General features: G+C 32.8%; 1 protein-coding gene across 2 annotated transcripts in view; it reads right to left on the bottom strand.

Moving 5' to 3' along the window:
* LOC130441509 (glutamate receptor ionotropic, kainate 2) overlaps positions 1-23,502 on the bottom strand; it is a 111,442-nt gene that overhangs the window by 20,060 nt on the left and 67,880 nt on the right. For both annotated transcript variants that reach the window (XM_056775225.1, XM_056775227.1), the window contains exons 8-10: positions 23,357-23,386; positions 10,670-10,822; positions 6,104-6,322 (exon numbers count right to left, since the gene is read on the bottom strand). In XM_056775225.1, coding sequence (XP_056631203.1) covers positions 6,104-6,322; positions 10,670-10,822; positions 23,357-23,386 — 402 coding nt within the window. The remainder of the gene's footprint in view (positions 1-6,103; positions 6,323-10,669; positions 10,823-23,356; positions 23,387-23,502) is intronic.

Raw genomic sequence — 23,502 nt, forward strand, 5'->3', positions numbered from 1 at the left:
TTTTAGTGAAAAATATCTTACATTCTAAACACAACAAAACACAATGAAAAATATTACATTTTGTATCTATAAGAGTAATTAATCTTCTGTTATTTTATTTGACTAGTCTAACCTAACCTAACCTAAGCTTACATAACCTAACCTAACTTAACCTAATCAATTGCAAGTGTGCATTGATATTTGATATATCATAAACATTGTAAATTGTTTAGTATCTACCTAATATGAAAATTCTAATGGCTTAGGAATTCTACGTTTTAATTTTTGGAGTTTGCAATTTTAGAAAGTGGTATTAAATTCCAGACGAAACTCACAAGTTGTATTATGTACTCGGACTACCTGAAATGTCCCCGTTTCGAGTTGGCGCATATTTATTTCAACGAATTAAAAATCATCACGAGTTGTAATGCACCTAAATGGATTTATTTGAACAACTCGAAAATGGAAAAGCAGTTGTTGAACAAATGATAATTAACAAAAACAATGATAGATAGATTCGAGCGGAAAGTATTGTTGTATATCTGGTGGAATTAGGAAAGTTCTATTTCCAGGTGATCGAGCCATCATCGCCGATGTATATAGTGGACATTCATGTAATCGAAAACTCAACCATATACTGCGAATGAGATCAAAGAACTTGGTGGTATTGACTCTCTACCAAATAGTCCGGACCTTGTTCCGTCAGATTTATTCAGATCCAGAGCGAAATTCTTGCGTGGAAAAAATTTGCAATCCAAAGGATTGAAACTGCAGTTTTTGCATCTAAGCCCAAAATTAGATTTTACCAAGGTCTCAAATAGGTTGCTGGACGTTGGTTTAAAACAATAGAATATGATGGGCTAAACTCATTATCAATATTGAAACTTTTTTTTTAATAATTATCAACCAAACAATGGAAAGCGTCAGTATTTATGTGACACCCTCTATTATTTACGACGCTTTTTAGTGTTTTAGTTATGCGCTGAACACTGAGTGTCCATGCCTTTCTGACGTATAAGTATTCAGGAAAGATATCGATTGACAGATCTTGTCGTCCTGTAGTACATCCCAAGGCAACGTATTTCCAGGATGACAAACATTATCAACTTTAAAACAAGCTGATAATCTTAAATCTGCAGATTTTTCTGGAGGATGATCGAACTCGTGCAAATCCATACCAGCATGTTCTGATCTGGCAAGCTCATTTTCGCAAACGGAATCTTCTCCATCAAAATCTGCCATGTTCTTCTCGGATTTATTGCTCATGCGCGAAGAATAGCTTCCTTCTACTGCTGCTTCTTCTCCACTTAACAAAATGTCTAAATTATAGTGAGTATTTTAACCCCTTATCCTGGGGAATCTGTCTATGATAAATGAAATGAAATATGGAGGAATTTCGAGAAATATATTTCATTTAATACACTACAGGAAATATCCGGTAAGATAATATCAAATGTGTAGTAAGTAAAAGAAGAAATGCGTTTTGTTTGTGTAAAATTCATCTTCTTTTTCCAATAATCCTTTCTTGTTTATTTAAAAGTAAGAAAGTTCTTTGGATAGTCACAGAATTGATAGTGCATTCATCAGTACTAAAAAAAATATGTTTCAATCGAAATGAGTGTTTCCTTTTTATATAAACAAGTCTAAGAGCAGAAAGTCAATTATAAATAAATTTTCAAGTGCCCTAGCAATGAAACCATCAAATATACTTGAAATTCCGGCGCGTATAAATTTCTATAGAATGTAATCAAACGAGTGTGCATCAGCGATGCGGAAAAAAGTTAAAATCCCTTTTCCAATTAGTATACCGTTTCGAGATGAAAGAGCAAACTTTCTGGAAATACAAAGGACAATTATAAACTCCCTAAAATGTTGTTATGCAAATATCATTCGTAATTTTCCCGGGAATTATATCAAGCTTTTATCTAAACAGTCATTTGGAAATATTGTTAACCCTTTCAATGAGTTGTACGCTATAGAAATATAATTTTCCAAAATGGAGATTTGCCTAATCGTGAGACTAGGGATTTTTCGTATTTTTCGAGAGATTAGATACATACTAAATTCCCATGTAATTTATTATTAGCAAACAATATTTACGAAGAATATTGTATAGCAGCATATTTATGAACAACGCGTAGCATTCCAGTACTTAACACAAAAAATTCGGAAGTCAATAGATGACGTGAAAATAATGCTGTGACATACGACTCATCGTTTCTGAGTTATAGTTTTTTAAAGTTGCGGAATCAGGAACGATTGATTAACAATGATTAATAATCCGTAACTTTTACAGGGACAGCCTGTACAATCTAAAGATAGCAAAAATGCATTTTTCATTCGATTTCTTAACAAAACTCGATAAAATTTATGGTTTAGGAGATATGTAGATTGTTGTACATGCCCTAAAGAGAATTTCTGAAAAAAATTATCATAAATCGTAATTATTTATTGAAAATACTTACAGGAGGTATTAGAACACATTCAAACATTTCTTGGAGGACTAATGAATAAATAAATAAAGATTCGTACTACATACTATCGAAGATCATTTTATTGGCATAAGGAAAAACTTGAAAGAGACTAATAACTATTTTTCATCTAGTAGGCTATTGTCTAATAAGCTACTATGTGATATTCAATTAAAAATTGCAATCGACTTAATTTGTCAATTTTTTCAAAACCTGTTATCAATAATAATCACGTCGTATTTAAAGTTTCAATATGGTAGAATTTGCCTTTAGTGAATATGCTGACATGCATTTGATGTATGGTTTGGTTTGTGGTAACAGAAACCAGAAGGTTGTATACTGAGTGCTTTCTGGACAGAATTATACCCGACTGTAGAATTTTAGAAGTGAACTAGTCATTTCTGCAATAGTTATTTGTATGCCAAGGACTGAAAGTGCCAGTATTTCAGCAACGGCGTACACAACATTTTTTAGACGACGCATAAGATCCAAAATTCACACTGAGGAAAGAAAATGAATAATAGAAAAATATAAACATTTTATCTTTTGAAAATGAAGGATATTTGCAATATCAATATTAAGTTATTAATTATTCGTAAAAAGTAATGTTGATTATATATCCAGGACAATTATTAATATTTATTGGATTGGATGTAGGTGGAATATGTATACCTCTACTAGATGTTGATGGAATCTCTGTAGATGTGTTTGTGTCATCGAAGTGAAACTGTCAACTGTCAATATTGAAGTGGCTAGAGTCCCATTTAAGGAAGTTAAAGTTGTCTACTCCAGAGCGTCCTGAAAGTGTTTTGCGGTACGGAACTATCACTTTCACTACATGGAACGAATGATTTCCCATCTATGTTAGGTGATATTCCTCTAAACATTCGCGGAGACATGTGATTCATGCACGATAGAGCCACACCCCACTTCCTAAATGATGTGAAAAATCAACTTAATAACATTTTTCCTAATAGGTAGTTTGGTCGGGAGGTCCAATTGCATGGCCACCACGTTCCCATGAATTAAATACAATGGATTCATTTTTTTGGGGATATCTTGGTAGTTTGGTATATGCAACATCGATAATCATAAAGAACGAGATGATCGATAGAATAAACTTCAATTGTGACGCTATAAGGCAGAATATTGGAATGTTTTTCCACGGAATATCCTCCGAAGGAGCCCACTTCGAACATTTATAGTATTTTAGTCTTTTTTTGTTTTTATTTGATAAGTTGTGGGCTAACCAACTAAATTTTTCTATATTTAAATTTCAAAGAGTATTGAAAAATCGATTGAAAAATTGCTTTTTGCTATTTTTACGGTGACCCTGTAGAACCATTGGGCACGAGCCACCCCTGGCCTTCAAATACTAGTTTAGAATTAATTATTCCGTCAACCACACTACAAAGACAAACGTAATCAACCATAAAAAAATCATTACATTCGAATGTATAATTTAGAAAATTAAGCACTATAGTGCACCAAGTTCACCAAGACAGTTTTTTCTAATCTAATCTAAATTTCTAATACCTAGTAAAGTGAAATAGTAAATTGATAGATATGATAGATCAGAAGAGATGAAATACCGCATGAAATCTGGAAATAGAACATACTATAATATAATAGATTAATAGAAGACTAGAGCTTGAGTACCAAAACCAAGTTGAAAAATATCGAGCAGCAATTAGACCTGTTTTTACTATATATTGTAAAAACTGTGTCTCACGAAGAAAGAGGAAGAATACCTTGGAGTAAATAGAGAAGAAAATGCGGATAAGAATACAAATAAAATAGATGAGAATGAATATAGAAGAGTAGGGAACGAGGAAATGGGTGAACAAGTTAAATTCATGAAATCTGAAAGTTTCAAATGTACAGAAGGACGGTATCTGGATTACATCATAATATTAAAAAGATTAGACCAACGGAAGGTAGACCAAGAATAATAGGCGATGATAAAGTGATATAATACATTAAGATAATAATCGAAGCGTTAGATATAAAAGGAAAGAATACAAGAAACTAAACGACAGAAATATCATTCATAAAAAAGAGTAGAATGATTTATTTCAATTAATATTTTTAAATTCAGTTTATTCCCGAATCCAAGTCGGTTCATCGATTGACTTGGATCGTTCTAAAAGTGAAAGTTTCCAAAGATAAACAAAACGCCCGCGTTTTGATGCTGTAACAGCAGTTTCTTTACATCTCTAGGGAAATCTGTTGATTATAAAAAAGCCGTGGGCTAAACTGATCTGGAAAATCTTTGTAAATTGATAAGATGTATCTGTAAACAATTTATATACGGTCTAACACATTTTTTGATATTATTCATTATGTAACAATGTTTGTAGCAAATACAAGTAGTATAAAAAGTAGTGAAAATAGTAGAAAATATATCGAATGATCGAAAGCAGCCTTATACAAGATGATATAACACAAATTTATTATAAAAAATCGTAAACAATATTTAACTATTGAATTGCCTTAGCTTACTTAGTTCCATCTAACAATTTTATAAATTGCTATCGTTGTGAAAAAGATGTTTCAACTACAAGAATCCCAAATAAATGTGAAAATACAGCTCTAGTAAACGCGATAACCGTCAGTGATTTGAATCGTATCCCGAATGAAAAATTATAAAAGAACCCCAGCGGAAAACGCTACAATAAAAAGCGAAAATTTCTTAGTCTTCTGTGAAAAATCTTTTAAATACGCATTTTGATATTCTTTTGTACTACGAGGTGTCATAAGAAAATATGAATGAAGGTTTTTTTTAACTCTCAGAATAACTGTGCATAATGAGCATTTGATATGAATGAATGGATGACTTGTGGAGAATGACCCCATGGAGTAACCTCTTCTAAAACTTAATATTAGTCTTATTACAAGTTTTTTTTGTTTCTATATGTCTTAATAATAAACTTATCTGTGTTCACTGTTCAGATTGGATGTTTCAAACTTCACTATTATCTCGCACATTTAACTAAATGTCTAGCACATTGGGACGATGAATAAAATTCTGTAGCAGTCGTTCTTCTATTCCACCTAATATATCTCGTAACTTCGTTTGTTTGAAACAAGCAGTGATAAGTTTGAAGTAATTTCGATTTCTCAATCTGCTACTAAATCTGCTTTGAGGATTGCAGTGTCTGCCATGGAACAAGGATCTTAAATAACCATTAATATCAAGCTGAAGACAAAGTAATTCACGAAATACTGAAATCTGTATTTGGTGATTAAACTTTTAAAGTTTTTAAAAGACATATGAATGATTTAAAAGCGGAAATAGTCAAGCCGGTCTTTTTCCCGAAAACAGATGAAAATATGCAAAAATAGTACGAACTATTTTTATATAAATGTAAAATATGGTGAACTGTAATGTTTGCGAAACGATGCAATCAGACCTGACAAAGAAATCGATGGTTTTCTTTCAAGTCGCATTTGATTCACAAATTTTTACCCGATTATTATAAATATTATATCACATTATTGTAATTTTCGTCTCTTCCCAAAAATAAAAGAAGGAGAACGATAATTGCTTTGCTTCCAGTCATGGACGCATAGTTATGATGAGTGCATATTTTTTCATCATACCTCATACATTTCAGCTGGTTTATTTATAACAACTATTGAAAAAAACTTACCAACAACGTTGTGACAACAAAAGTTTTGTTCTGTATAATCTCCACAATCTGCGTGTACGCTTCCCCGTAGGTTCTTGTAAAATTAACACCTTCAGTGGAATTCCACGTCCCGATTTTTTTCAGTCCTTCTCTGCTAAGCTCTATTATTTCCAGGACGAAGTCGGTCCTGAATCCCTGATGATCGAACTTGATGACTCCCGTCAGACCCTTCATCTCCACCTGGGAAATCACTTACATTGAAAGAGGTGCGAAAACGGAGAAAAAACGGGAAAATATTTCACTGAAACACACCGGTTGGTGAGTTATTAAGTCGATCACGTTGTAGGCGAAAAATATTGGAAATTTTCCAACAAGATGGATACAAATATTAATGGATGTTGTTAGTTTGACGGTTTCGTATCTTATATTATTAAAAAGTGTCAATTCGCGGTAGAATTTTTTATTTATTATTTTTAACGGTAATTTTTAGTTTAAGCATGATTTAAATCGATGCAAACGGAATGGAATATCCACAAGTGCAAATAAATGACGTTAATGAAGCTCTGTTCAGAGTAAATTTTCCTTTTTTAATAGTATTTTCCACGATATTTGATACTCATTAGTAAATACTTTCTATATTTTTTGCATTTAACTGCAATTGTTTTTTTTTCGATTTTACACGAGAGATTGGATGTTCATTAGAAGTGCAATCGTATGCCTTTGCGGTCGTTCCATGGTGAGAGTCTCTGGTTGATGGATAAAAATTAAGTAATTTCCTTCTCAAAATCTTATTATTGAAAAAACAAAATGTTTGGCGTGATTTTTGGAACAATTAATTAGGTTGGGAATGAGTTAGATATTATATGCTGATGATGACAAAGTTGAATATACAGAAATATACGTAAAAATGCATTTTTATTTTGATAAAGATCATTTTACCTGTTTTTCAAACAGATTTGTTATCAAAAGAGACCTAAAATCAAGACGAATCATTACGAAATTAAAGTTTGTAGAAACTAAGGTCCATTGTGTTAAAGCTAAAATGATCAAATCTGCTTGTAATGAGTGAAAAAATTGTTGGAAAATTGAGGAACAAAGTAATAATATCATAAAGTGTGGTCCTTTGATTTGTACAGTGATTTTGACCGCAGTGGGATAATATTCTAAAAATCTATCGATACTGGATCTTCGGCATTCTTTGAGTCATTTTATTTTACAGTCCCCGATTAATGAACTAGTCAAAAATTTTGCGTTTTGTCCAAGCTGAGCTATCATCGAAAAGCACTGAACATTTTTTTGGATCTTTGACTATGGCCCTTCAATTTTAACGATTAACCTCTTGTATATTCTTGTGACATTTCTGTAACAAACTAAAGAAGATCGTAGATAATCCACTAGTAGCACCACTAGTATATTATAGAAAATTTCGTTTTCCGTTGCAAGTTGGTACATGACGCAGTTTTCATTTAAATAAACCAGGTAAAAGCCTGAAATTAGATATTTGATAGATGCCATTTATCATTGATAAGTGATGGTAAAAACCATTTACCTACCACCAATATGTAATATCAAACATAACGATACTAATATGAGTTTCGTAATGAGATACTTTACCGCACTAGTAGAATAAAAAATTAAACCTCCTTTATTATAATAATTAAACACAACACCTGTACAATTAGTGATGTTTATTGCAGCTGACGTGGAGGCAATTGAAGAATTGTAGCTTTCAATTTCAATTGAATTTTTTGTAGAAACGATTTCTCCTCTCATTATTTTAGTAGCTTTTTTTTTTGTTTTCTAAGGATGTTTCCACATATCCTTCAGCGACACTACTGGATTTCCATCCACCATGTCTCTTCAAAATGTGCATATCAACACCAGCATCAGCAAATAGGGATGCTGATGATCTTCTAAAACAGTGACCTGTATATGGTGATGGATTTGGTAGCTTCAGAAACGTTGCTATTTCTTTTGGAATGCGCCCAAAAGTATTGATACCAATTGGTTGAGAAAAACATTTTCCATTTTTATATAAAATAAAAAACCCGTCATGGACTATATTTTGAGGACGAAGTCGTACATATTTTCGGACGTTATTCAAGCAATCAAAACTAGCGATGTTTCCTCTAGTAATAGCACAATTTATTTACCCTTATGCAGTTCGTCAAGATCAAGTAGGATACTGGCCAGCTTGATAAAAAAGGATTAGGTGCAAATTTCCTAAGTTTATAGGAGTCTTCCAAACCATAAGTCTTCCAACAAAGATTTGCTCACCATAGAAAAAAAATTGTGTGTGTCAGCTCCGACGCACGACTGGAGTTTACTCCTTAAGTTCGATAGTCTAACCAGACGCAAAAAGAGTTTATTTAACTTAAAAAAGATTGATACTGTATAAAAGGATAAATTTGTTAATTAATGAAAACAATATACATATATAAATATATATTTATTCAATTTATTCATTTCATATACATTTATTATAACTAATCGACGAAATATTTTACATTAAACTTTTTACAATAGTCAATAATCTTGATAATTCATATTGGGTTGATTATCTAATTTTATGTGTTGTTTTCAAATATATATTTATGCTCTTACATATAATACATGAATTATAACGTACCTTGCAACCACGTGTTTGTTAGATGTTCCGGCAATATAATCTACACATCTTTCTGGCATAGTTATTTGAAAATACTTTCAGTTCACTTTATCGGAACACAATGATAAACATTAAAACTTCACCATAACAATATTAATTATTGATATTTATAATTAAAACAGCAATATAAGTGTGTCGACACTGACAAATTAGAAAGTTGCGCATCATAGGGTGCGCACCAAAAACGTAACTAGGTCATTCATCGATAGATTTTACTCCTCACATTTTTCTCATACCGGGCCACTTATATATGCAAATAGATTCTTAAGAAGTAAACTCCAAAAAGAAATAAGAGCTCGATAAGATATATCACAATTCTGTAATTAATGAAAAAGTAATCAATATATTGATTTTTCAAAAAATGACGTAACAAAATGTTTTATTTTAAAATTTATGGTTATAGGTTATAACTGGTTTGAACTAACTTTGGTGGGTAGAGTATATATGCTAGAACTTCTTATGAAAATTCGAATTTGGAACGCAAAATGGGATTATTCTAGAGCAATTCAAACCATAGTATTTGTTACTTGTGTGACAATCAACAAAATCACAAAGGGAATTACTCAAGGAAGACTATGTCGAAACTTCGCCGTCGATATATTTTCATATTTTGAGAAAAAATATGTACAAGATGTCCGGCATAAGATCCGACATACAGCAAACGCTTATAGGAGCAATTGGGGACAATTTACCTTCATATCAAGCTACATTCCTCAGGGGTCACTGTTTAAGACTGTCAAGGGAATTAAGTTATGGTTAAGGTGATCAAACCATTCTGAGTATGAACCTAACCTAACCTAACCGAACCTAACCTAACCTAACCTAACCTTGAAATTTTTTATTTGCACACCATAGATAACTTGATTTTAAAACTTTATTTACTCTCGTAATTTTTCATCAAACTTTGTCATTTTCAAGGAAAAATCCAATAAGCAAAGACGTGTTTTCAATAACAACAATATTTTAAAGTTTCCCTTACGAAAATCTAACACCAACTACATATTCACTTGTTTCTTAAATGAGAGTTTTTCACTCATTTAAAAAAATTATATCAATTCCGTTACTAGAAGAAACTGAATTACAGCCAACTATTGACTTTTCAAATCAACCAACAGATAAAAAACTTCTGTAAAATTTTAAGGTTAGGTTAACATTTCAGTAACGTTCGATTGCCTCCTACGTACCATTACTTAACAATATTAATATAGAGGAAAATAGAAACAAGAAAAATTTTGATGATAGTAATCATTCCGTGAAGAAATAAACACATTACAGGAAATATCTGTCTGCAGTAGTGATTTTTCATTGTATGGCATCACTATATCGTAAGTGATAGACAGTCAAACATATTTTCAACTAGTATAGGTGACAAAACAGACATCATAAATTAACTGTTCCTTTGAGTAACCACATAACACATAAAAACCATATTACTTATAATGGAATTCTAAAATTTGGCGAAATCGCGTCGAGTTTGATATGCTTTTTATACACCGGTGAGTTGTGTATGTTTTTTCCTTGAACTAATTTCAAGGAAGGTCTTTTTATTTATTAGTTTGTTTATATTCTAGAATGTTTGAAACATTCGTTTTGGGTATATAAACGAGTTTTAGTTAGTTAAATCCAGTGTAAGTGTTTAAATGAATTAAGTACGTAAAAGACAGTGTATATAAATTCACCCATCGACAGAAATAGGATAAATAAATAAGAAAGTATTTATCAAGAGGAGAAATATTTGCTGTATATTTATATATTCAGAATTAAATTCAATATTCACATATACCTGTAGCATATTTCATGAGTGTAGTGTAAAAATTAGAACACTTCACCCTATTGCCCTGATAAACACCGTATAGAAATTAAATCGGTACATGAATGTGGAGAATATTTCGATTTACTCATAATATACTTCAGCTTACCACTTTCATATAATTGATGAGGCTGTATCCGTGAGGCCAAAAATCCACAGCATCGCAACTCAGCGGTTTGATATCAATTTGCTGGCTAGTATCCAAATCGTGTAATGCTTTGGCGAATAAGTGGACTGCATCGTACATTAATGCCGTTTCTGCCTGTAATAAAAGAGATTTGATTATCTTCTAAAATCTATAATAATATGGGTCTTACGAATTGTTTCACCAATGGAAAGTTGTTTAATGTTATTTTGATAAAATTTAAAACGCTCTGTATTAAATCAGACCACAGGTGCGTTACCGATATGAAGATATAAAGGCATAGATTCGGGGCGTTTCTAAATTCATGCGACAAAATTCAGCAGGTGATTGCTTGTATTGAATTAAGTTGGGTTTTTGCTATAACAAAAATTTCATCAATTCATTAGAAACCTTAAACATTCGCCCCATAAGAAAAATAGGAGAATTTTTTATTCGCAGGGTATATGACACCCCGAACTATACATATATGTACTACAGTTGACAGTTAATTCTAGTTTCGACTAGGAAAAACCAGTTATCACAAACCTCTTACGTTAAAACTTGTTTATACTAGTCAAAACTAGAATTAACTTCTTTCTTTTCATTGGGACTAAGTTGGAATTTATGGAACTGTTGTGGTGATATTCATATTCAATACAGTGTTTACACCAACACTCACAATTTCACTGTCTGTCGCGCGTTTCGATAACCAAGTTATCGTCTTCAGAGGCTGAAGATATATACTACTCTTTAGTGGTATAGAGTGGTATATATGAATATATGAAATCAGGTGTGGATATTGTGTCGAGAAGTATATTGGGCAGACTAAAAGATCCGTTAATGTCCGGTTTAAAGAGCACATAGCTCATTTGAAATATGGATGGACCGGAAAATCAAATATTGCCAGTCATAATCATGACATAAATATTAATAATGTGAAATGTATAATGTATCCAATAATAAATTGTTGGATGCTTTTGAAAGCTTTGAAATTAATAAATATAAGAGTAGCTTAAATAGGGACAAAGAGACAACTCCTTACTGCCCACTCTATAGTTTAGTAGTTAAGGAATAAATGTGAAAAATCCTGCCAAGGAGGCTTTTACCGCTGGAGAAGGTTTATTGGTGGGAAAAAATTTAGTATAAAACAGGTCAAGTCAAGTCTTTAGGGTTTAGTTCACCTTCAGTCTATGAAGACGATAATTTGGTTATCGAAACGCGTGTTAGACAGTGTAATTGTGAGTGTTGGTGTAAACACTCATACCATACTTTCCTTCCATTACCAATTTACATTTGAGTAGAAAATTTATTCCTCATTTTGAGTTCTTTACACATTAATTTCTACTGTTGCGTTCAAGTTTATCAAACATGAGTAAACCTAAAATGATAACCTAATGGCAGCTAAAAGGTACAAGGACAGGCGACTCAGCCTCAGGTGGAGTTAACTCTTTTTCGATAGGTGAAAAAAGCTCTAGTTAGAATCCTGGTCATTTTCCACAAGTTTTCAATATATTTGTGTTTCAGACTTTATTTACCGCTTGCTTACACTAAGCAAAACACTGCATGGTAGAAAAGTCACGTTTCTAGGGAGAAATTTGGCACTTCTTTTAGTGGCACTCTTCAAGAAGCAATTTCACAATAAAACTGTGAATAAGACTAAAAGCGAACAAATAATTTCACAAATCTCACAAAAGCGTATGATATTTAGTATTTTTAAATGGGCATCGGATGATTTTGACAATTTCTTAGATTCCCTAATACTTATGTCAAATCTTCAGAAGAAGACTTTGGAAGAGTGCGCGTGAGGTTCGAGATCGGCGACGCTTAAATAGTATCAGTCAGATGTATGAAGTACTTGGGTATAGATGTGTCTTTAGAAGGATGAATTATTAATAAAAAACTCAGTTCCTCATAGGCCACGGGAGTTTTGGAGTATACCTGAAATGTATAGGTGAAAGTGAGAACGAGAGCTGCTTGTATTGTGAACACACTGTGTTCCACTGCATGAACTTCCATAATTAATGGACAAGAGTCAATGAACTGTTGGATGGATTGATGATAGGCAAAATAATAATAAAAATTGTGGGGAAAAGGAAGACAACATTTAATAAATAAAGAAAACAGTACAGAGAATTAAAAAACTAATAGAATAACTGCTGTTCATGCAATTAATCACAATGCCACGACAGTTTAAACTTGCCAAGCAAGTAGAATAATATTTTTATTATATTTCACGTGCTCAATTTTTTTTAATATTGATAATTCCGACTTTTTAGTGTTTTAATAGAATATAGATTTGGAGCAATCATTTTTTTAACGGGAAACACTATTTTTCATTGGTAGAATCCCCTATGAAAACTAATTTTAACTGATAATTTTTTTAAATCAGATGAAACACGTTGAATTAATAAATTTGAAAAAGTAGTTTTAGCGCCGAAAATACTAGTCAACACTAGTTTCGACAAGTAAAAACTAGTTTTAACGGAAAAGGTTTGTGAAAACTAGTTTTCCCTAGAGGAAATTAGAATAAATTAAAAACGGGTTCCAGCTGTAACATATGTACATAGAAAGTTTGTTCCTCACGAAGTGGATGAAATAATATTATTTCAAATTAGTTACATTTCGTGCACTTTTGGAACGCTACTTCAAATTTCAGTCTATATTATATTTTTAAATCTAAAACACTAAAAACCAAAAGAAGTAATATATTATATATCAAGTGCCTTGTACTAATATATAGGGCAGGCATCTCAGTATTTAGAAATTAGACTAAAAGGTCATCGATACGATAAAAAAAATTAAACTGCATTAAAGAACCTTGAAATATCAAAAAAACATAAATTCAATTATAAAGAATCAAAAATCCTTGAAACGGAATCTAATCCTCGAAAGAGAGTGAGTAAGTAAATTCTAATAAAACTAAAAACTTAAATAATTTAATTGACTACTGCTATATATTTGAGATGTAAGAACTAGAAAAAATTAAAAGTTTGATTTTATTCTTATTTTGATATTCATGTTGAAGGTGATCTACTGAACAATATAAATAAGCAAATTGTCAGTGTCAAAATCATATTTTGATAAAGAATTAAAAAAAAACTAATTTTGAAACAGTAGAGACCTAAAATCAAGAAGATTCAGAAACATAAAAATATTATATTTTATTGAAAAAACGGAATATTATGATTGAACGCAAAGCGTAACGCGGTTCTCAATTTTTGTTAAAATGAATTTGAAATCGATATTTCAATACATCCACACGTCTAACGTCATGCATGATAAATAGGTACGTGGTTAGGATGTTAGTAAGAGCCTATAAATCCGAGGATGAAAGTGTAAAGTTCAAATTTATCTTCATTTAACTTCTAATATCATACTGAGACATTTACCGAATTTATTTCATTTTATGTCACGCACATTTACATAATTATGATATAATTATCACACTGCTTGTACACCGGGAGGGATTTTCATCCTAGAACGATAGCAGCTTAATATCGATTTGATAATCAATATTTTTTTGACAAGAGGGTTGCCATCATCGATTATCCGTGATTTTCTGATTCCTGCCAACTAAATCAAATATGATATTTGGTTCAAAATTATCAGATAAAATGTTGGCAGGAAGTTTCCGAGGGCACAACTGTTCCTGCGCAACATTTTCATCCTCAGTCTGTGATTTTTTGATTATTTCCTTTTTATGTCACAGATAATCACGGAATCGGGACAAAAATTTCCCAAGAACAGTTCTATGAACGTGGCAGAAAATTTTAATGGAAACCCCAATATCTCTATTACACAAACTTTTCTCTGATCATTAATACGAGGGTTGTTACTTAAGTTTTGTGATAGACAAATATTTATAATTGGATACGGCTATCAAAATATTTATTCAAAATATTCTCCATTAAGATCATTTAAATTTTGCATGCGTTTGAAGCAATTGTCGAATTTTTTCCATTCCGATTGAGGTATCTCCAAAACATCTGATTTGAACGCGTCCAGGTGTAGAAAAACGTTGACCTCGCAATTTATTTTTGATTTTCGAGAATAAGAAGAAATCATTGGCTGCCAAACAAGGACTGTACCCATCAGTTCGATGTTTTGACTGTACAAAAATGTTGTTGTTTGACTTGATACGTGAGAGCTCGCTTTTTCGTGAGAATGATTGGTTTCTCTGAATTTTTGGAACACTTCTGGCAAACAAATGCTGATGTACCTTCCAGAATTTATCGTTCTACGTTGTTCTATTAAAATGGTGGTGATACGTCTAGTTATTTCGAAAAAACAGACGACCATTTGCTTCGTGCTTTTGTTTGTATCCAACGCGAACAAATCTTTTTCACAGTCAATGTCTTAATCTCACGGTAAGTCACTGTTAGTTTAATCCACGTCGAAAATTATTGCACGAAAATGTCTTACTTCTATTTTTTGACCAATGAATGTTTCAAGTATCTGTAAACAATTCAAATAGCACTTGTATAATAACGCGTTTCTAAGTAAGTTCTTCATTAAAAATGTCATCAGTGTTACCATATTCCAAAACATAAGTAGCAGCCTTCTAATTTATTTCAACAACTTGCAGATATTCAGGTGTATATTCTGTAGTGTGTTCAAAAGTTTTTAAGAAATGGTATGGTTGCAAAAGTAACAAAATTTTCATGGGAAATCAATTGTACGTCTGTAAATGAATTAAAAATTTACTTCTTTTTATGAGACGGTTTGATAGAATAACGACTTTGCCCAATAAACTTCACCTTTACACACTTAGTCCAGTAAGTTTAAATTTTTTTCGGAATTTTCGTAAAACACACGCCTCTTTCCATCTGTCGGAAATCGCTTTTCACTAATAAGTTTGGAAATAGAAAATAATTGGAGGGAGCCAGATAAGTTGAATACGGCGAGAGAGGCAATAAATTATATGGCAATTCTTTTGCAACAACACCGGATGTATAGGTCGGCGCATTGGCGTGATGGAACCAAATTTGTTTTTTTAAAAAATATTCAAATTCCAAAATACTGAAACCATAACTTTATTAACCGAAAAAACCGTTTTTGTTTGCTTGGAAGCATATTTCTCGGATGAAGTACTTTGTTTTGACTATCTTTGTGTCTGGGGATAATGGATTAGCCAAATTTCTTTGTCAGAGATATATCGATCGAAACAATCACTTGGATTACGTTTGAAGATATCCACACATTTATTTGAATGTCGTTTGGCATTAACCAATTGCAGCAACTCCAGTTACAGATATAATATATATAATCTTTCATTTGATATATTGACTTATCACAAAAGTAGAAGGGCAATTTTTGTTTTAGTTATAGTAAATCATCCGTTTTGATATCAAAGATAGAAAGTGCGAGGTAAAGGAACAAAAATACGGAATTTTCTGAATAACTCAATTAGAAATGTAAATCGTTCATGAATTTCTCCAGATTAAGCGATTTAATTCTTTATTTTGTTCACATTTTTACAGAGAAAGACGGAAATTCAAAAAATATGTTAGGAATTAGATCTTTTCAATATGTTTACGTCCAACCCGCAATCCATTTGAGACAGACTGAAGTTTAGATTATACTTTCTACATCAAATTTTTTTTGTTCAAAATCCCGATGGTTTTCACGACGCCTCTAAAATGGAACTCGTACGCTAATTTTCAGTATTCAATATTTCCTACAATGAATGTTCCGCTTCGAATTGAACCGTAGAGGATTTCAATTAAATTTTCTCCCCACTTTATGTCGACAGAATACTTCTGGATTTCAACGACCGCTATCCAGATCCCAAATAAAATTCAAACTGTTTATTCGAGCAAAGCACTAATTAAAAATAAAATCTATTTGAAACATTTTAAAATGAATTCAATTTAAAAATTTTAAACTGTTGTAGATTCCACAAATTATTTTATATATAAAGCAAGTTTGTAAAATCAAGACAAAATAATTGAACTTATGCTAAACATCTTTACAAACTATAAGTTGTCTCAAATCGATCGCCAAATCCTTTCTAAAAATGATTGGAATGTTAGAGAATTTAAATTCCACTTTGGATGCTTTGGACGAAAATGTCTTTTCTTCTTCTTCATCATTCGTTAAGACTTAGTACTGTGTTTGCATCAATTGTTGCCTAGCTGCAGCTGGGATGATGAAGACCAGCTTTCATACCATCTTGTAGGTGGTCGTCCTGGTGGTCTAGATGTATTCGGTTTTTCTTCCTTTGCAATCTTTGCCAACCGGTCATCTGACATTCTGTCCACATGGTTTCTCTATTCCCTTCGTCGATTTGTTGCCCATCTCACTACATCCTGAATGTCACATGTTATGACTTCATCATTTCTCTTGAGGTCCAATAATATGTGTCCTGCTATTAATTTCAGCGTTTGCATTTCAGTAGTTCTTAATTATGGGAACGAAAATGTGTTCTTGCGAATTCGTTAGAGTATAGGAGTTATTCTATAATGAGTTTCGGTATACATCGAAGTAAAGGAAGAAGAAATAGCAAACAATAGGGAGGATGAACCCTTTATAAGACTTGAGATTTATTGAACCGGGCTCTATCTGCTCCTCAAAGTCTTCGAGACTACTAAGCTCCAGAGTACTAAATCTGGAGACCAATGAAATATAAAATGAAGACATTTGATAGCTAGAATCAACCCATAAAAGTGCCTTTTTCTGATGGAAGCGTTTCCGGAGCAGAGACCACCACGTCGGAATATATACAACGTCATCAGAACTATTTAAGCGATAAAACAAATTTGATTCTTTCGTCTGTCTTGTATCTGTTTTGATTGTTTTCGTGACTTGAATTTGATCATTTCAATATGGATAACGGTAAATTGATAAGTTTTGTGGGCAACAATAGGTGTTTGTGGAAGATGAGAGACAAAATCTATCTTGAGAAAGATATCGCTCGCCAAAAGTAGAAAAAAGAAGTACTTAATATTACTTATGAGTAATTAGATTCATTGTTTGCATCATTCATCTATCAAGAACATAATTTGTAGAGCTACAGATTATTTACTTGCCTTTATTTAGGTATTACGCATTAAGTTCGTATGCAAAATTTATTTTCTACAATGCAATTTATTATAAAAAGTTACGATGAACTAATGCACAAAATTACATTTTTAGAATAAGAAGTCAAATACCATATTGTGGTCTTAATAGCCGAAGAGTTCTGGATAACCAGTTTAATAGAAATGGAAACTGGAAGACGTGGATCAATGTAGTGGTCACATAAGTCACTTGATCTTACTCCCTTGATTTTTTCCTGTTAGTACATTTCAAAAGGATGGTCTACGTTAATCGACCAGACAATTAAGAAGACTTAATGAAACGAGTTATAACTTATAACTACGCAGATCTACGTGATACAGGTTCGCCATTGTCTCGACTTACACTACCAGTCAAAAGTTTTCACCCACCCCATAATCTATTTAATGAATTTCAAAATAATACACGTCGAAAGTCGAAACGGTGCCTTATAAATCAAAAATAATAGTGTCCGTGGGACAAGTTAAAACTTATTCTTAGACGCTGAATTATTTTTTATGTGTTTATGATTGTAGTTTAGTCCTAGTTGTGAGACTCAAGAACGTGCTGTGATTTATACCTCTTGGACCAAGTTATTTTTTCGTATACAAATTGTTTTCGTTCTCGCAAATTCAAACTTGTAGGTTTTAAAATGGGTAGTCGTGCATTAATCTTCACAGTCTAGGAAAAACCAACCGTATCGTTGCCACCGAATTAAAAATTCTACGATGTACCGTGGAATACAATGTGAAAAAATATGCATCCACCAGGAATTTTGTCGATAGAAAACGTATTGTATAGATTAGTAAATGTGATCGACGACTCACGGACTCAGGGATAGCAGCTCAGATCAATGAATCTAGGGATTTGCCTTTGAGTACTTTTACACTGGAAAGAAGTTAGAGAGGAGCTGACATTGTTGGCAGGGTGGCAGGAAGAAAACATCTTTTAAGACGTCAAAATAAAATTAAGAGGTTACAGTGAATAAAAATTGTACACATGAAAAGTTAGAGAGAGTTTTATGTAGTGATGAGTTAAAGTTTGTGGTTTTTGGGCTTAAGAGAAGAGTCAGAAGAAGGACGGATGTTATATCCATGTGTTAATCCCGGTAGAGACTTTGTTATGATTTGGGGATCTGGTAAAAATTAAAGGGATTATGAAGAAAAAAAGGCAATAAAAATATTAAGAGAAAATGTAGTACGTTCTGGCCAGCGCCCGATACCAAGCCTTCTTCGAAGTTGTACAAAGAATATTTGGAAAGAATTACAAAGGAAGAACGTACTGGAAGTAACGATTTAGCCGTTACAGTCGCCCGACCTCAAACCGATTGAGTTATTGTGGGATAAATTGGATAAGGAAGTCATTCTTCTATTTTACATTTTTTGATTGGACGATAATTATTGTTACAGAAAACACAAAATAGGCACCGAAATAATCAAAACAAAACTGTAGTTTCCTTATTACTTTATTCTTATCTATATATGTTGTGTATCACCCAAACTATACGATGGGCAAAAACTTTTGACTGGTATTGTATGCTAGATATTGAGTAGGATTGAATTGAATAGGATATAGTTTGTATAATTCATGTAATAAATAGTAAATATCCACTACACAAAGAAATAAATTTATTTGCTTTTCAAATTAGAAATTTATGTGAAAATCTTTCTAGAATATCCAAGCTCTTAATTTTCGTAAATGTTAATATTCCATATTTTTAAAACTGATATTGGGAATTTTGTTTAATATTAGGGAAAGATGAGATACTAAGAATATTTTTGTCGTGCGCACCGTTATTACAAGGTTAAAATTCGTTCTGGTACATCAGTTTTGCGAATAGGTACTCTTTAAGGTAGTCACACACTTGTCGTCATCGGACGGAGCGTTCGCAACGAACGGATCGGATTTATTTCGACGGCTGCGAAGGTTTGTAAGCTCCACAAATTACCGATTCCGAGGTCTCTCGCCAGTCGTAAGTTTGAGTGGCGTACTTTCGCTGAGAAAGACTCGTGCGTTTGGTTTTTGATTTGCTTGCTGGCAGAAGATGAAGAGAAAGAGCTTGAGCTGGCCAAAAAGCCCCCAATTTGGGTTCATCAAATCAATCAGAGACAGGAGTATGGAGTATAACACATAATTACCTGATCTGATTGATGATGATACCAGATTTTTTCAATATTTCCGCAAGACTAGCAGTTTTCTTAAGTTGACACTCCGTACGGATGATTCGAAAACCATTTAAATCAATGTTTTTAATCACACTCGTGAAAACCGAACCGTTCGATGCGTGCGTGACTACCTTTATATACTTATATTATAACAAAACATTTATTTAATTTTAATTGCCAGCTGATCTCAAAGTTTTTATCATGTCGACGTGGTTTACGATTATTAAGAAGTGAAGCTTAAAATTCTCAAGTCACATTATACAAAGTTCTGTGAAGATAAGAAAGATTACACAAACTTTGTCGATTGTCAGAGGGGTTCCATTTGAACATAATGAAGACGTCGCGAAATATAATATTTTGAGTGCAACGTTGTAAGAAAACAGTGGAGTATTGTGTAGATTTTAAACTTATTTGATAAAAGAATCGCGATCTTGTCGAATCATTAGAACGCAACAAGAATGGGACAATCGATGAAGATATATGAATACCTAGTTTAAACCAAGAAGTCGATATTAGATAATCTAGTTTACATATAAGTTGTATGGAGTCGTCAAACTAGCGTTTCACAATTACTAAGAGGTGATAAAAGTTTTTCTCATTCCTCTAAACATTTCTTTGGTATTCAAGGTGTAAATTCTAACATTTATTATGAAAATAATGTATGAATCATGTGGTTGCAAACTCACAATGTCATGTTTTTCAGTCAAAAACTACGAGCTTTTTGGCACAGTTTAGAAAAATATAGGATTACTAGCTGACCCTGCAAACGTTGTTCTGCAATATAAATTATATCTACGAAATATTTTTTTGGTTAAATACAAATAACTAACTTACTGTAAGTATGTACGGACGTACTTGAAACGTTGTAGATAATGAAAATTCGTTTTTAGCCAACACAAACAAACTGGATGGTCTTCCCAAGCGAATGCCAATGTAATTGGAAATTGAGTGCGTTTGAATTCAATTGGCACATCTGTAGGAATCATGGCAGTTTTTCATTAATCCTTTAATGAATAATCGTGTGCCATTACACAGCCGTGGTGGGTTCAAGTTACGAAGCAGGAAGATCGGAGATCCAACCTTCAATTGTAAATGGTGTGGTGGCACGCCACATGCCTGGCAAATCCAATGAATTTAAAAACTCAATTGGATAATTCACACTTTCGTTGGTATCGCAAACTGCATCGATAGATTTGTATGACACCAAATCCCCAGGCAACAACTGTTGTATCTTTAAATTTAACCCATTGACTTCCACATTTTTTGCTGCGAAAATCGCTCTTTCAGCCAGCCACTTATGATTTTCATATTGTGTGTGTACATCGGGAAATATGTTATCGATAAGAGTATTTTGCGAGTCGATAATTATGCAAAAGTCCGTAATTTTATGCATCATCCAGTATTTTCATGAACAACAACTTTTCCTTCGCCAATACCCAACAGTTGTTAGAAGTTTCGGCGGATGGATCCTGAAGCATTTGAACGCGCATGTTCACCGTCAGTTGTACTTCAACAGTCACGATGATTTTAAGCAAGCCAAATAGTTTATCGTTGTTTTTTATATCATTTAATGTCCAATATGCCATAATGCATTTATCCCAGATAATAATTTTACATTGTTACAGCCATACACGATTGTTTTTTATGTTGCATACTGCGTTTGAATTCCTTCGAATGTCCAATGGCAGCTTAAATGTTGAATGAGCTGTTCTACCTCCATCTAATAAAGTTGCTGCAATGCCAGAAGATGCAACGGCCAATGCGATGCCATTTTTTGATCGTATCTCGTCAAAAAGTAACGAAATAAGGAACGTTTGGTCAGTTCCACCTGGTGCATCCAAAAAAGAATCCTCCTTGTCCTGCCGCAACTGCCAGCTTAAGGCGGTCGTGAATAAATTTTTGGACATCATTTAGTACTGGAACAGTGCGACTAACAATGTCTACCATTTCTACAGTATCGTACTGTAATTCACGATTCATATCTGTGATGAATAAATCAGGTGCACTTCGATTCAGTGATCCTCGATAGCAATCAATGCTTCATTGTACAGTCATTGAATCTTTGTGATTATACCACAAGATTTGTGCTCGGGCCGGGAAACATGTAGTTAGTATATAGCAAATAGTAGACTTATTTGTATTCATGTCCAGTTTAATGCTGCTTCAGCAAGCATGACAATGATTGTCTTCTTCTAGCAAGGCATGCATCTTTATACATTGGATACTGTTGTCCATCTACCTTTCGTATATTTTGAAATGACAATGGTCCGGTGACATCAATCAACAACAGTCGCAGATAAAAGCACTAAGTCTGCCTTGGATTGACTGTACATACACGACTCAAACTATTTGATTTGAATAAACCGGGGCACGCATCAACTGGTGTTCCTTAAAAAAAATCGCTATGGAAAAATGGGGGTTGATCTTGCCAAAAAAATTAAAGTTTTTAATTAACAAATAAAAAAATTTATCTAAAAAATTGAAAAAAAATTAGGGGTGGACTATCCTTAACATTTAGGGGGATGAAACTAGATGTTGTTCGATTCTCTGATTTACCTGATATGCACACAAAATTCCATGAGAATTGTTCAAGCCGTTTCGGAGGAGTTCAATTACAAACACCGCCAAACGAGAATTTTATATCTTATATATTAAAAAAATTGATGATTTCCATTCCGAGTCCGTTCAGGCGTTCTACCCAACCGATTTGATTAATTTTTTTTTTCAATGAAAGGTATTGATGCACAGATCAGCCATCAACCATCGGATTTCATCTAATTTTCACCATTCTCAAGTTATACTCAAATATGATTTTCCCCTGTACATTACTTATGGGAGTTTTTCACATACACACGTTCTACCCTCAATATCTCAGGTTCTGTTCAAGATAGAGAATTCGTTTTGGTTTATGAACACTCATTGAAACACCCTCTTTCTTTTGAGTTTTTGAACACTTAAATCGGTTGAGTTGGAGATGAGCTGGCGCGGACATTCAATGTGGAGTTATGGATTTTTGTAGGTTTTTGGCAATTTTTCTACATTCAAAAATCTATATCTCAGGTTCTATTATAGCTACAGAGTTCGTTCTTTCTCTATTTCTCTATTATAATGATTTCTGATACTTATTTAATGGATTCGATGCGAACGAAGCCGCGGGTAAAAGCTAGTATTGGATTAAATTACAACGAAATCTTCTCGAACGAAAATTCCTCATCATTTTGAAAGTCTGTGGGGTAGTTTCTTTCCAGTCTTCTTGTTACTATTATTAGTTAAACCAACCTCTCTAAATAACGGTTTTGTTCGACATAGTTTTTCATGAACTATTTGTTTGCTGGATTGAAAAAAACCAAAATATACATTTTCTAAACTTATCATCAATCGTAACCGTTCGGTTTAATTTAATTTCCTCTTCCAGACACAATATTAGGTGATTACTACGAATTGCACTTTAGTACATATTAAAGGGACTTACCTTAACAAAGGTGGTGTTATCCTGGATATCCTTGCAGCAAAAATGAAAATAAGAACATTAAAACTTAATAAAAATTCTTCTTAGTGTTAGGTTATTTTGATTTTTTTTGTTGTACGTAGTTAGAAGTGGGGCACAAGGAAACAATA

This window comes from Diorhabda sublineata, chromosome 3 (genome assembly GCF_026230105.1).
Source record: "Diorhabda sublineata isolate icDioSubl1.1 chromosome 3, icDioSubl1.1, whole genome shotgun sequence".
Taxonomy (NCBI): domain Eukaryota; kingdom Metazoa; phylum Arthropoda; class Insecta; order Coleoptera; family Chrysomelidae; genus Diorhabda; species Diorhabda sublineata.